Raw genomic sequence first — 16167 nt, 5'->3', positions numbered from 1 at the left:
ATGTTAATATGAGCTCAGGCCGCCTGCTGTGCGCTGTTAATCCTCTTCAGGATAGCTGGAAGCTTGTACAAGGATTAACTGAACATCAATTTAATTTAACCAAGCTATTTATGTTTGATACGAGTTGCATTGGCTTGCAGTTTTCCACTAACTTGCGCTCATTATGTCCAGGATTACTATGTGGTCATCTTGTGTCCTGCTGAAATGGACGTCCAGGTTCGGAGAGTACTCCATATCCCACTGTGGGCTCAGAGGGTCATCTACCTGCAGGGATCTGCTCTCAAAGACCAGGACCTAATGAGGGCAAAGTAAGCCTGATGAGTAAACAGTACATATCACCCAAAAACACCCCTTGTTAAAGAAAAGTGTGCTTAATTGTATTGAATGTGCACTTGTAGTATACTTCAAATCTTGAAGGAACACACCGACTTTTTGAACCTTTAGCTTATTCACCGTATCCCCCAGAGTTAGATAAGTCCATACATACCCTTCTCATCTCACAGTCACAGCGTGTACAAATAACAAAGTCACATGAGACACAGCCATCTTCTAACCATATACATACTGGGAACTATATTTTCAGAAGGCAAAGCACTGCTACTTCTGCGGAGTGATTAGCGCAACACACTGAGCGAACTCTCTGCTCCTCACCACGGGGCTTCTCAGGCGCTGCGAGCAAATCACTCCGCAGAAGTAGCAGTGCTTCGCCTTCTGGGAATATAGTTCCCAGTATGTATACGGTTAGAAGATGGCTGTGTCTCATGTGACCTTGTTATTTGTACACGCTGGGACTGTACAAATCACAACATGTAAATAGGGAAATGTTGGCGTTATTTTGTCTCTTATTGGGAGCAGTATGCTAGCTGGAGCCGTTTATTTCCAGTCTTTGTGCTAAGCTAGGCTAGCGGTGGGTGCGTCAGATTTCGGCACGCACGGAGATGAGAAGGGTATGTATGGACTTATCTAACTCTGGGGGATACGGTGAATAAGCTAAAGTCCCAAAAAGTCGGCGTGTTCCTTTAAGTTTATACTTGCTGAATATAATATCAAGGGAATGAAAGGCCCCTAAATCCTAACCCTATAGCAAATAGTAACTTAAGTTATTATTACTCAGTACTTAAATGGATAATTACATTATAACAAGGACACCTTAAAATAAAGTGTAACCCAGTATATTTTTAGTTTAGCATAAATGCTGGTCAGTATACATTTGCCAGTACACATTAACAGTATTTCAAAGACAATTGAAGTAATTATGAAGTCCTACTCGAGTTGGTCAAAAACACTCTAAAGTTCAGCTAATTGCATTTAATATAAGTGTAAGCATTCTTTTGAAGTTTATTATTTCCATAATGAGTACCTTTTTTTTCACAAGGGACATCATGACCTACTATGCCTCAAGTGTACAAGTCTTTATAAATATTCAATTTCATTAACTCATAATCAAAAAACTTCACTAATTTTGAGCACTCTCTACACTTGAGCACTTGAGTCACTGCAATGTTGACTGCTGGAGGCTTTAAAAGCAGTGTGTAGCTCATATTAATGCTAATAAAATGTAAAAAAACATGTATTACTTAATGTTTCTAACACATCACACTCTATTTGGTGCCTGATTTGAAATGACAAAATTAGTTGTGTGGCATATTTAGTACTAATCATGAAAATATGATCTCCCTTATATAATCACATTATATTATCAAAGCTTAAATGGTCAAACGTTTAAACGTCTCGCTTAGACTGATATCTACCATATCAGCTTAACTGGTTAAGAAAAGCTTTTTTTGATTAACTGGAAATCACACTTTTTATTCATTTTTGAGGGACGAGTTGTTGAAGATATTTTTGTGGTGATCAGTGGCATGCCTCAGATGTCAGATGAACACTTTTGGAAGTATTCGCTTGCATCTTTTACGTTCTCTGTTTTTTCTCTTCTGTCCACACTCTTTCTCTCTTTGTCTCCCTCCTTTCCCCCTGTTATGGAACCTGACCCTGTTTCTCTGGTCTCTTGTATCCTCTTCATCGTGATCGGCTGCAGGATGGACGATGCCGAGGCCTGTTTTATCCTAAGCAACCGGTTTGAAGTGGACCGCTTTGCCGCTGTACGTTCCCCTCCAGCTCAATTTTCTCACCTTTTTTCCCATTCTGCTTCTCTACCCTCTCATTACTGTCCGTAAAATAGGAAGCAGCAGATTCGAACATCCCATGTATTAGCCTGATTCTCTTTCACTCTTTTACATTTTGACAGTTCAACATGAAATGATTTATCCTCAAGGCAGTTGTAAGTGACGTTTGAGAAAGTAGTTGAATGCCTCTCACGAAACCTGTCAAGAAAATGTCAGGGTCATATTTCAACCCAAAATCAAAAGAAATAAATGTTAATTTTATATTAAGCATCAAGAAAAGGAGACCTGATGGTGCATTGTGACATTCATTCTCTCCTCCGCTTACTGTAATACAGACCATCAATAAAAAAATAATTGTATTGCGGTAATATTTTTTTTTAAAACTGTCAGAAAGGGTTGCAGGAAAGAAAAGCTGAGGCAGGATCTAAGCGCAGCAGTTATTTTTATTAACAATAAACCAAAATACAAATACAGTGAACATTTGAGAAAAAACAAACCACTAAACAACTAACGAGAACGGAAAAAAACTTCATTTCATGGTACGTTTACACGACACCGATATGCTTAAACCGGAGAAGTTTTTCCCAGACGACACCATTGTCAAAACGATCCCCAGTCACTCAGATCCGCAAAAATGACTAAAAACGTTGTATTCTCCTGCCAGGTCATTAGATGGCGATGAAACACTATAGACTGAACATGTAATGTCCATGTGCATGACGTCATCGTCTTCAGAGATTTGCCTTTTTGTTGTTTACACGGAGTTTTCAAAAACTTGCACTTTTAAACCCATTTTCAAAAGTTTGCGTTTTCAGGCACCCAAAAAAAAACGCTTCCAAATTTTACATTTTTAGTTAAAAACGGTGTCGTGTAAACAGCCCCTGAAACTGAGGGCAATATATACACAGGATAACTGAGGAAGGAAATAAGAGACAGGTGGGGCTAGCCAATCAAACAATGAGTAACTATGACAACAGATGCCCTGACAACCAAGGACACAGATAAGAAAAACAGAAAAACAATGAGAAACTAAAAGTCCAAAATCAAATAATTATCTACTAGTAGTCGCCAACAGTAACAGTACGCCAACCAAAACAGTATGTTAACAGATTAGCACTGTATGTCCGAATGACCTAATACTTCCGCTGTGATTCTGAAGTGTGCATTTGATGGACACTTTACTATCCCATGAGGCCACGGGAGAGGATTTCTTAATAGCAGTGAAGCGACACAACTGACGCTGGAAGATCACGTGACAGTAACAACATTGTGGATGTAGTATGTCCGCATTTCATTCATACTACCCTAATTCATATAGAAAACGTATTTTTTTTACAGTCATGAATTAAGTTCAAATTAAAATGTAGTTCCTACTGCGGACGCAGCACATGAAAATGTAACTAATACAATAGCTGAATGTGCCAAAAACTATAGGCTATATAAAAATGCTAAATGCAAAAAATATAAATATAATTGCAAATTTTGTGTTGTACAACCTTTCATTTATTATCATTTATCTGTAAATAAAAACTTTGTATTACAATAATATTTTTTACGAATAGTTTTTAAAAAACGTGGAATGTCTGGAACATGATGAAAAATGTGCTTAATAATGTTAAAATAATATTGCATTGCATTAAAAAAAAAACAGTCCCAAAAATAGGCTTTATTTTCTATATGCAAAATATAATTTCCTGAATTTTTTTTCTTTTGATTTTAGCGTTGAAATGAGACCTGAACAGGTTTTAATGAGATTCACCTTCACTAGTTATCAGGCACTTTAGATGTTCATTTCTCTGTAAAGAGGGTAATGGCTTGTACATAAGAGCAGACACTAGGACTAATGGCATACTTCTGTTCATATGCCTCTCTTTCTCTCTGTTTTTCTTTGACACAGGACCATCAGACCATTCTCAGAGCCTGGGCCGTGAAGGACTTTGCCCCAAACTGCCCTCTCTATGTGCAGATCCTCAAACCCGAGAATAAGTTCCACATCAAGTTCGCAGGTCAGCGTGCGAAATGTCTTTCTCTCAGGGATGCAGGTGTGGAGAGTGGAGGATAGTGTGATATTTGATGCACTTTGTTTATGTGTGAGTGTGCTGAGAAGCAGGCGATCAGCCAATCTCCTTTCCTGTGAAGCTGTGTCCTTCAACACTAAACCCACTTCATATCCCTCTTCAGCTGTGTAAATGTGAATAATGCTTTTTACTTCCCCAGTCCACCCATTCCTCACAACATGCTATGCTGTGATGGATGAATTATGTGTGTGAAGGCCAGTATTATTGCAGAGTGTCTTTTACACCAAGTGCAAATAGCCCGCCTTGTTGGAAGAGGCTTTTTACACTAACTCCACCCACCATTGCTGGTTGAGCCAGACAAAATTACAAAAGAAATCCCACAGACAACAGATTCAGTGGTGTGGCGTTAGCTAAATCGATTCGAGTTTGAATCCGCCTTTTCCAAACTCATTCTTCTCCCTTTTTACATCGCATATCAGCTCGGAGAGGCATTTATTTAAATACAATGAAGAAACTATTCAAAAAGTGGAAATAAAGCACCTAACGGGTATTTGAAAGTGGGGAAATGTAAGATGGTCCTCACTGCAGAACACGAAATCCAGGGGGAGGAGTTGGATCTGGATCCAACTCCTCCCAACTTACATATACCTAAACCTACCCATCTCCACCCCCTGATCCCTAGACCCACCCCTAAACCTACCCATCTCCACCCCCTGATCCCTAAACCCACCCCTAAACCCATCCATCTCCGCCCCTGATCCCTAAACCCACCCCTAAACCTACCCATCTCCACCCCCTGATCCCTAAACCCACCCCTAAACCTACCCATCTCCACCCCCTGATCCCTAAACCCACCCCTAAACCTACCCATCTCCACCCCCTGATCCCTAAACCCACCCCTAAACCTACCCATCTCCACCCCCTGATCCCTAAACCCACCCCTAAACCTATCCATCTCCACCCCCTGATCCCTAAACCCACCCCTAAACCTATCCATCTCCACCCCCTGATCCCTAAACCCACCCCTAAGCCTACCCATCTCCACCCCCTGATCCCTAAACCCACCCCTAAACCTATCCATCTCCGCCCCCTGATCCCTAAACCCACCCCTAAACCTACCCATCTCCGCCCCTGATCCCTAAACCCACCCCTAAACCTATCCATCTCCGCCCCCTGATCCCTAAACCCACCCCTAAACCTACCCATCTCCACCCCCTGATCCCTAAACCCACCCAAAAACCTACCAATCTCCACCCCTGATCCCTAAACCTACCCATCTCCACCCCCTGATCCCTAAACCTACCCATCTCCACCCCCTGATCCCTAAGCCCACCCATAAACCTACCAATCTCCACCCCCTGATCCCTAAGCCCACCCATAAACCTACCAATCTCCACCCCCTGATCCCTAAACCTACCCATCTCCACCCCCTGATCCCTAAACCTACCCATCTCCACCCCCTGATCCCTAAACCTACCAATCTCCACCCCTGATCCCTAAACCTACCCATCTCCACCCCCTGATCCCTAAACCTACCCATCTCCACCCCCTGATCCCTAAACCTACCCATCTCCACCCCCTGATCCCTAAGCCCACCCATAAACCTACCAATCTCCACCCCCTGATCCCTAAGCCTACCCATCTCCACCCCCTGATCCCTAAGCCTACCCATCCAGTGGCGCCTCCAGAAATTTTTCATAGGGGTGGCCAGATGGGCCCATTTAAAATCTTGGGGTGGCACACCAAAACTATAAACCATAATTTCAGAATTGTATTCTACTGTTGTAGTAACCCATACGGAAATGTAATATATGACATATCCCTATATCGCTAGTGACGCCGTCATATATGTTAAATATAAGACAATATATTGCTATCACATATACATATCTCTACATATATGTTGATATAGGTTTTTAACATATATACATTTGCCATATTAAATGAGTATATTGACATATATTAATATGATGTATATGATTATTATTTATATAATACTGTATGTTTTGACCATATATGTCACCGATATGTTTAATTTATATATGCCAAACTATTTACTATTTATTTCAAGTCTACAGATCAAGTCTACATATCCACATTTCATTTCAATTTCTATCTCATTATCCACATTTCATTTCAATTTCTATCTCATTTTCGAATCTTTTATAAATAAAATGTATTATTTATTATTATTTTACCTCTTCTTGACCAGCTCATAAAAACAAAACAAATACTACACAAATTCTATTTGAAAACTGATAATTATATATGTGACATGCATGTAAAAAAACACTATTATACATACATCAAATATATGGGCTGGTTTTATATGTCAATTGTTCCATTTTCTAATAGGTTTTATATATGGGCATATATATGGGTATATATATTTTATATATGTGGATATATTTCATATACCTAGGCTATGTACATATATTACATTTCCGTATGGGTAAACCGGCCTGAAGAAAACTATCAGAAAGACTTAAGGAAACTACTACTGATATACTTTGGTTTATTGTGTTATATTTAACGGACAGTGCATCACGTTGCATGAATTTCTTAAATGAAATAAACAGAGTTCACAAGCAGGTTAATAATACACACACTCCATTTCATCATTGCAAATAACACATATGACTCGACTGACAAAACTAGGAACTAACAGACACATGAAGTAAACTTGTGTGTAGTTTATAAAGTCCAACCTTGCACTTGAAAACAATCTAAACTCTGTTTTTATGACGCAGCTCTTATTGATGCGACTTACCAGCAGCGAGAGATGTGAGACTCTGCTGGTGGTGACGTAGCTCCGCCCGCAATATCACGCACACAAATGCGAGTGATGCAACAGCCAATGTCGAGTTTTCCCAATTAATGCATGAATTTAACAGCATTATTTAAACTCTGTTACACATATACATGCACCAGCTAACGACGTTAGCTAGGTAACTCTTGTCAAAACATGTCAAAGACGCATCAAAAAGCTGTTGTAACAGTAGGCTATACTGTAACCATTTGGCACTTAAAAAGCACGTCACGACACATAATTCCCCGTCTTCTTTTACTAAAGAATATTTTTTACTTATTTACTTACCGGTAGTCTTCGTCTTCTTTCTTAACTTCTTTTAAAATTGTTGACCGACGGGCACGCGCTGAGCTGTTGCTGTCTGAGCGCGCAACAGCGGCATGTACGGAGGGGCGGGGGAGGGGCGGGCTACTGTGTGCGATCGTAGAGCGGCTTGCCTGCCTGGCTGTGCATTAGGGATGAAATGCATAACTGATGCTACTAAAATTTATACTGGCCAGTGGGGTGGCCAGTGGGGTGGCCAGGAGTCGGCCAGGGGTGGCCACGGCCACCCCTGGCCACCCCCTGGTGGCGCCATTGTACCCATCTCCACCCCCTGATCCCTAAACCCAGCCATAAACCTACCAATCTCCACCCCCTGATCCCTAAGCCCACCCATAAACCTACCAATCTCCACCCCCTGATCCCTAAGCCTACCCATCTCCACCCCCTGATCCCTAAGCCTACCCATCTCCACCCCCTGATCCCTAAACCCAGCCATAAACCTACCAATCTCCACCCCCTGATCCCTAAACCTACCCATCTCCACCCCCTGATCCCTAAGCCTACCCATCTCCACCCCCTGATCCCTAAACCCAGCCATAAACCTACCAATCTCCACCCCCTGATCCCTAAACCTACCCATCTCCACCCACTGATCCCTAAACCTATCCATCTCCACCCCCTGATCCCTAAACCTACCAATCTCCACCCCTTAGATCTGGATCCAACTCCGCCCCCTGGATCTCGTGTACTGCGGTGCTACTGGAAAATGTATTTAATGGATTGGCTTTGGAGTGAGTGTATGGTAGGGTTTTAGAAATAGGGACAAGTAATGTCCCAATAAAGCAGCATTTATTTATCATCATTTACACTTAATATGTTGTTATTATGGACTACATTATGCACTGAGCTTCATGACGCACTTCCGTTTTAAACTCATTTATTTCCGTTATGGATATTTTCAATGTGCTGTAATCACCTAGTTGACTAAACGCCACCTAAAATTATTGTCTACAAGAAGATTTAAAAAAATCTGGATATTTTTAGAGACAGGAGAGATATTCTGATGATTACTGTGTAAAGAGTTTTCCAAACTCAAGTTTTAATCCAACCCAAGCCGATCTGAGAAAGCAGCGGCTAGTAAACATGCGCGATTGTTTCATCACGGGGTGTCAGAGTTCGTCTAAACTAGTGACCGCGATGCTAAAATATGTCCTGATGAATAAGATAAGTACGAACATTTATTTATTTGAATTAAATATTTGAATCACTGTTCTGTGTCATTTTTAGTGTCAATCATGTTACTGTATGCAATTTACATGTTTATGCCCAAAATTCTTAATTGATATTCAAAGTTCTATTTGTCCGCGTTGACGCGCAATTACACATGCAGAGGGAGCATGTGAAACCCGAGGGAGGGGTTTTAGCAGACCAATCACAGCGCTTGCGTCCGCGTACAATTGATGCGTTGTTACATTTTTGGAGAGGTGCACGTCAGGGTACGCCGAAGGGTACGCGTGCTACACACAGCCTACGACGTAGCTACGGCGGGAGTTCGACGCAGAAGTATAAATTGGGCTTAAAACATACAAGTTGATGGTACTTAAATATTGAAGTCATTTCAACTTAAATGACATTAAACTTACTAAAAACTTTGTTGAATATTGTATAAAACTTATAAAAAAAGTTGAAAATTGTCTCTTTATCAGTCAAATTAATTTATAATGTAAACTCAACAGGTATGAAATATGATCAGTAAGAGAAAAACAGGAGATTCACAGACAGCACAGCCTGCGCCAGTACCACACTGTTTTCTTATTTGTGTCTTATAGCACTTGAATGGTTTAAAAGCATTTGCATGAATAAGAGCGTGATCATATATAATAACCAAAGGATAACAGTAAAAAACGTATGCTGCATTAATTGCGCTAAATATCTTTAACACGTTTATGCATTGCGCAACATTTCATGTTAAAAATTCAGTTTTTCTAACCCATAAATGCTTATGACCGGCTTGTAGTTCATTCCAAACCCCAACGCAAACTCCACGTAAGACAAAGAAAATAAAACTTTGGTCTAGTGCCACCAAAAGGGCCAAATTTGAGCTAGACAGGCGTCGGAATAAGACGAGAGAAAGTATTGACACATTTCACATGTTCGTCAGTGTGTATTGTCCCTGGCAAAATATCTACTAAATAAATCAGCACTACATGTAGTTTAGTGATTCGCTATTCGAGTAAAACAGTTCAAGTATCTTGAGTGTGATATAAAATGCTGATATTTAAGTTAGATAATTAGACACAAATTTTGAGCAAATTACTGCCTAATTAGGATGTATTGCTATTGGAATATGCTACTAGCAGATCAATAAAACATGCTAAACCCCCGCAAATCTTCGGCGGATTAGCCTGTTTGGCTTTTATGGTAACATCATAGTGCCATTTGATTGTTTATTACCTTGAGACATTTGAGTGTACTTTGTTGACCAACTGTGTATGGTATGATTATTATTTTGACCTTTTACAAAGTAATAACTTATATTGTTCATGAACGTGTTTCCATAATAATACAATCATAAGTGGATACAGTAAACACATAAAACAGTTCAATATGGAGATAGATGGAAACAAAAACCGAAGTTTTCTACTACCCCCGTTTTCCCCTCACACATAATTTTCTCAATTGCCTTTCCTTTCAGATATTTAAAATGACTTGCAGATTTATAACTTTATTACCTCTGAAGACATTATGACTGTAAACAAAATACTTGTGCGGCTGTCTGATGCTCCTTTGGTTATGAACAGCTCGTGCTCGTGCAAGCGTGCGTGTGCGTGTGGTCCATGAGCGTGCACACCTCTGGTTGCAGTTTCGCTTGTCGCCAGAGGGGGCATAGTTCTGCAAAAACTCAGAGACTCAATGCACCTTTAAACTAGGGGGGGAAATTATTGCATATATTAACACGTTCATTTTTCTAAATACATTTTTGAAAGTTAATTTGAAAGTATTTTTCAAAAATACAAACAAAATAAATATGTATGCACCAATTAAACGAACAAAACAAATTAAGCAATAAAATATAAAAACTTAAAATAACCCTTAAGAAATACAAACAAAATAAATATGTATGCACCAATACAATTAACCAAAAAATAAATACAAATTATGCACTTTTAAACTAAGAGATTAAAAATAAAATGAAATAAACTGAAATTCAAACCCATAATACAAAATTAAATTAAATATTAATAACTTTAATAACTGGCGGCTGGCTCATGGTCACCCAGGCTGTTTTTGGCAGAGCCAGTCCCTCTCATGTACAAAAGCCCGGTCAATCAAGCATACTTGTTGGGATGAAGAGAGAGTGTGGAGCACTCAAACCTCCAGGCATTGCTGCACAATGATTGTCACAAGCAACTGTACCGGTCCCGTCCGCCTTCACTTCAGCGGTCTCAACCGCCGCTAAGAATTGTGTTGGAAAAGTGAAGAAAAATTAATTCTCTTCACCCTCCACATGCTTCTGTTGCACTCCAACCTCACCTCACATCTCCTCTCCATTTGGAAACCAACTGGATCTGTGTTCATTCAATTGACCTTCCTCCCTTGGATGGTTTTGTGGAGTTACTAACTATAAATAGCACTACTAACTTAGTAGCTAGTCGACTAGTCGATACAACCCTTGTTTGGGAGTAGTTTCCTGTTTAGGAAGATGTCGTTTTCTCAGTCCCGCGGGATACATACAAAAATTGCAGAAGGTTTCTGGCGTATTGTACAGTTTAAGTTTGTAGGATTGCTTCGGTGTGTGTGTGTGTGTGTTTGTGTGTGCATGAGGGTTACTTTAGTGTGATTACCGGGAAATGATGGAGAATTTCACGGTGCAGCAGGATGTGAGGTGAGGCAGTGATTAGAGATCCAGATTCGCATCTGCCTCTGCTGCTCCAGTGAGCAGCAAATAAAAAATACGAAGACTCACGTGAAGACTCACTTTCTCACTGACCTGTACAGTCCTGTGGTTGTGATGCTGAGAACACGACGGTCTGCCCAGCATGTGGTGACGGCGCTTGTTTTAGGGTCAATGAGAAGGCGGAGGAGGAACACGATGAGTCAGTGGTTGAGGCAGCTGCAGAGTCAGTGAGCTTTACCCAGAGATCAACCACAGATTACACAGTTTCACACAATCTGTGAGTCGAACAAAGTCACTATAGAGTGCTGCCATCAAAGGAGAACGAGAAATGAGTCTGGTGTTCACTAATTCCTGTATCTGAAACTGAAGAATGGTGTCTTGCTTCCTCAGTCATTGACATAACACTAAAATTCATGACCCAGAAAACCTACACTGGAGCCTAAAGTGGGTCAAGACGTCCTGCGTATGATTCAGTGTTTTTCTTCTTCAAAAAAATGCATGTTTATTTTAAATGTAATGACATCTTCAGCGCCCCCTGTATCTTCATCGCCCCCTGTATTCAGTGCCTCCTGTATCTCCAGAATCCCTGCCCAGCCTCCCTCTCCCTCTCCCCCTACCCCTTGTTTTCGAGTGTACCCCTTGGCCCTTAAAACAGAGTTACAATGGCCAAGGGGTTGAAATATTCCCCTACGAAATGGAACAACCCTTCATAAACCCGATACGTCATCAGTCGTCGATGATGGCACTGACGTTATGGAAGCGACGAGGTTTTACAGGATTTCTTCATGACAACAACTGACAACTATAACTGTAAAGTAAAAGTAAATGTTTCAATGTGAAATACATGGCTATAATTGAGTTATTGACTGTGTTGTGTTTACACGATAACCACGCGATGCCGGACTGATTCACTCGCTTTATAAAGACATGTGAGAACAAATGCTTTTTACTTTAGTTTAGCTTCATTAACGTTACCAGGTAACTAACATTAGTAGCGAGCAAGCAACACTGTCTGCCTGGTTACAGAGGCAACATGCTAGCGCTGAATTAGCGATCTCTTTTTTATACTTGTTTTGAAGAAAACCACCATATTAGGAAATACTTACATTTGTGACTTTCTTTCACCGTTTGTAAAGCCATCTCGCCGGTGATTCGCGATGCATTCTAGGAACTTTCTTGTAGCCCTCTGTTCGGAGTGTGCCTCTGAAAAATCTCAGTTTCGAGGGCTATGTAGCCCTACCCCTCTGTGATAGATGTGACCAGTAAAGGAAGAAGAACACGGAGGCAGCAGACTACAGCAAACGCTTAGGGGTTTATTCTCCACAGAATGGGGGTTACAAAAGTAAACCAAATGCTAACCCAACTGGGATAAACCAAAGTGTTTATAAAGAGAAAGAAAAGAAAATAAACAAACAAAAAAACGTACAATAAACATGAGTCACTGCAATTGCCTCTCACACATTTACAGAGGTCTAGGGACTACTGGACCTGTTCTCTCACAGAACACCACCCACTCATACCAAAACAATTAACACACTTATACATTGGTGGCCAGCACCAATTATCACAAAAAGGGGGATACACAAACACATAATGGCCATTATACACAATAAACAAATATGAGAACATCAAATATACACACACAAACACTTCAAATAATACGATCAAATGATTTAATTTTATAACTGTACTTCCTATACATAAATAAAGGAAAAGACCACTAGATAGTCCTTGGAGACCCCCAGGGTAGAAACTGGAATGGTTGCGGCCCGATCGTTGCCTGGAACCATATATATACGTCCGAAGTTTCTGCCCGAACCCCTTTAGATGGTACACCAGCTCACAGGACTCCGACATAAACACAAAAGAAACGGTAAGAATAAACTCAGCAAACTAAACGTTAAAGAGTGTGCGCACTTAACTCCAAACAAAAGTTTAAATAAAGTTTATGAAACCAAAATAATGTTGTTGTGCATTCTTTACTGTAAACCAATTCCATTAAATAAAAAGATAAACTGACCTGTCCCAGGATCACCAACATCCGCCACACCCTCTATCGCAAAAAGAATCGGGATACCCTACCCCTAGACGTGAACGCGCAAAACGGAGGGTTAGGGCCAAGGGGTAGGGGCAAGGGGTAGGAGCCTTAGGGCCAATCCCAATTCTACCCCTTACCCCTTCACTTACCCCTTCCCCTCTGTTTTGCTCGTGCACGTGGAGGGGTAGGGCTGTCTCGATTCTCTTTTGGTTGGAGGGGAAGGGCTAGGGGGAAGGGCCAGATAGCCCTTCAAACGAAGATTTTTCGGGACCACACTTCAAACGAAGGGGTATGAGAAGTGTCACTGCATACACCGGCTACAGACGCAAAATGGCTGCCCAAGCAAAAAATTAGACCATAAATGTAAGAATTGTTGACTTTAATAAGTATTTTCAGACAAATAATGATTTGCTTTATGTTACATTCAATCTTGTGTTCATATTTACTGTCAGTTCCTTCAAAGAAACGTTTGTAAAAAAATCTCTTCTCCCCCGAACAAAGCACACAAGCTATTGGTGCGTTCAAGTCATCTCGTAAAGATCGTATTTATGAGTTGAACGCACATGAACGCCACACAATGTCGTATTTCAAACAGTTTCACACAGTAAATAAATAAATAGGTCAAAATAGGACAAACATAGGTCTGTACCTCCAACGTGTTAATACAACACCACATAATAGAAGTCCTGTGTACATGTCCTGTGCATCCTGGAAGTTTGTGATAAACATCGGCGCATCTCCTGTGACGTAGGCGACGACGTATAATGACGTGTAACGGTGTAGTAGTGGTGTCCTATTTCTTAGGGGAATATTTTCACCCCTACGCCTTGCCACTCTGTTTCAAGGGTCAAGGGGAAGGGGAAGGGGAAGGCGAAGGGTTAGGGGTAGACGAAGGGGAAAGGGGTAGAATTGGGATTGGGCCTAAGTGTCCTTCAGCCCTTCTGCATCTCCCACTTACTACGAGGATCTACCAAGTGTCATTAGTCCACCAGCTCCACCAAGCCTAGAGGATCGCCTGTCAGGAGTATGCTTTGTTTGTTCCTGTCTTGACCTACAGTAGTTTCAAGTCTGTGTTAGTTTCATTCAGTTCACCTGTTGTTTGTTAATTAACTCATTAGTTCCCTCGTTTGGTTCTAGTATAAGTTCTCCCTGTTTTGTTCAGTTCCTTGTCCTGTCTCTACCGTGTTACTTCATGTAAAGTTGTTGGTTTCCCGTGATTTTTCCCAAGTGTTTGTTTTGCTTTAAAATTTAAGTGTTTCTCTGGACTCTTTTGTCATGCGCATTATATATCACAGCCAACCGTGACAATAACACACTACAGTTCTACAATTATAATCAAGTATTTTACAAGTGCTGTAGTATGTTAGTCAACACATCAAAATAAGCGTACTTCTTTAAAGCATGACAAAAGATTGAAACAATTATTTTAAATGTACATTGACATTATTACAAAGTGCCCTTTTTAAAAGTGTACTTAAGTATGTTAAGAAACAGTCATGAACGTTTACTCTCTCAAGTGCACTTAAGTGATGTTTAATTTCAATGATAGTATATCGTCTGCAAATCCAGTATAAAACTTGTACACTACAAGTCCATTAAAGCATACTTCTTTTTCTCAAGGGTATGTATAAAAAGGATTCAAGGGAAATCTAGTAATTAATACTTTTACAAATATAGATTTCCTACTCTCAAATAAAAATGTGGAGTGTCAAGTTATTTAATATTATTATGAAAATTAAAATATGAAGGCGTCTTGGCACACTTACCCAGAAATATGGTGTAAAAGTAATGATGAATTTGTCAAATGTTTGTTTTATCTGCTTCTACTATATGTGCAACGTGTTGGATTATGAATAGGGAATGTGCATCTTTTATTGAGAGTTATCGTTAAAATGACACTTGCGATATATTTACTTATGTTTCATATCAGTCAGAGGTGGTTATCCCCTGTGGGCGGCATGGCGTCTTGGTGGTTTACTGAGCGCTTACTTCTTGACAGTTCGGCAGAACGCATCAATATGCATTTTTTCTATGTGTGGCAGACATGTTGTGACACTGCTTGGAATATAGGCACTGAGTGGGTGGCATAAATGAGTATGGCTGTAGACTTGACTTCAGCTCTACAAATAGCTTAATCGCACCTTAATGTTCACATCAACGTAACATAAGCTCACAGAGGGGTTTGTCTGAGGAGATGAGTGTTTCGTTCACATGCAGCCTGATCTCGCATGGTTATTCCAGGACTTCTGGACCGCTGTTTGTTTGATTTGACTTTTGCTGCGTTAATTGATTTTATTTTTATTTTCCGTGGGCACGTTTGGAAATAGCAACTGGCCGCTTTACCTCTTCCAGTTCTGCACAGTGTTATGCGTAGCTATATCAACAGCCAGGTCATTCATAAACATAATCAGCATGCTGCTTTAATTATTGCTAGAGAAGTGGCACTGTTGTTACCGTCTTGCTGGGGTTCACAGAATGAGCACAGTCTCTCACTGCTGCACTCCTCCAATGGGGACAAAAACGGCAGCTTTAGAGAAAAAAGGAATCTAGAAACACAATAATGACAGCGCTCTAGCCTGCTGTGCTGCGTCCCCGCTTCAGCCGAGGTCAGTGTGTGCTTTTTCCGAGGTTGCTGTAAATGAGGGAGTTAGTGGAAGAGGAGATGAAGTGGTCGAAATGAAAGGGACCGAACCAAGGTCTTTAATTCATCGTTTGATCTTTATGAGTGAATGTGCATCTTCAAGTGCTACCTTCAGTACTCCAGCCTCACATGGAGAATAATTCAAAGAACAAGGCCTATTTACTTATGTATTCATGAAGTTACAGTGACAGAAGATATTGCTGAAATAATAACAGACAAAGTATAATCCTTATTAACTACAGATGAAAGTGTAAGTCTGCTGTAGTATATGTAAATGAACAGTGTTTACTCTTTTTTTCCATGTTACCTGGACTAAGAAATTCACATTTATTTGTCAGCAAATGTCTGCCGGATGATGCAAAATGCAGCTCTA

At 40.5% G+C, this 16167-nt stretch overlaps 1 protein-coding gene across 1 annotated transcript in view; it reads left to right on the top strand.

Annotated features, from left to right (window-relative positions):
* kcnt2b (potassium sodium-activated channel subfamily T member 2b) overlaps positions 1–16167 on the top strand; it is a gene marked incomplete at its 5' end in the record, with an annotated part of 103957 nt that overhangs the window by 51420 nt on the left and 36370 nt on the right. Inside the window, 3 exons of the mRNA XM_079634214.1 lie at positions 172–308; positions 2039–2102; positions 4024–4132. Coding sequence (XP_079490340.1) covers positions 172–308; positions 2039–2102; positions 4024–4132 — 310 coding nt within the window. The remainder of the gene's footprint in view (positions 1–171; positions 309–2038; positions 2103–4023; positions 4133–16167) is intronic.

The sequence above is a fragment of the Phoxinus phoxinus genome (assembly GCF_949152265.1).
Source record: "Phoxinus phoxinus genome assembly, chromosome: 1".
Lineage (NCBI taxonomy): Eukaryota > Metazoa > Chordata > Actinopteri > Cypriniformes > Leuciscidae > Phoxinus > Phoxinus phoxinus.
This window is presented reverse-complemented; position numbering and strand designations above follow the sequence as displayed.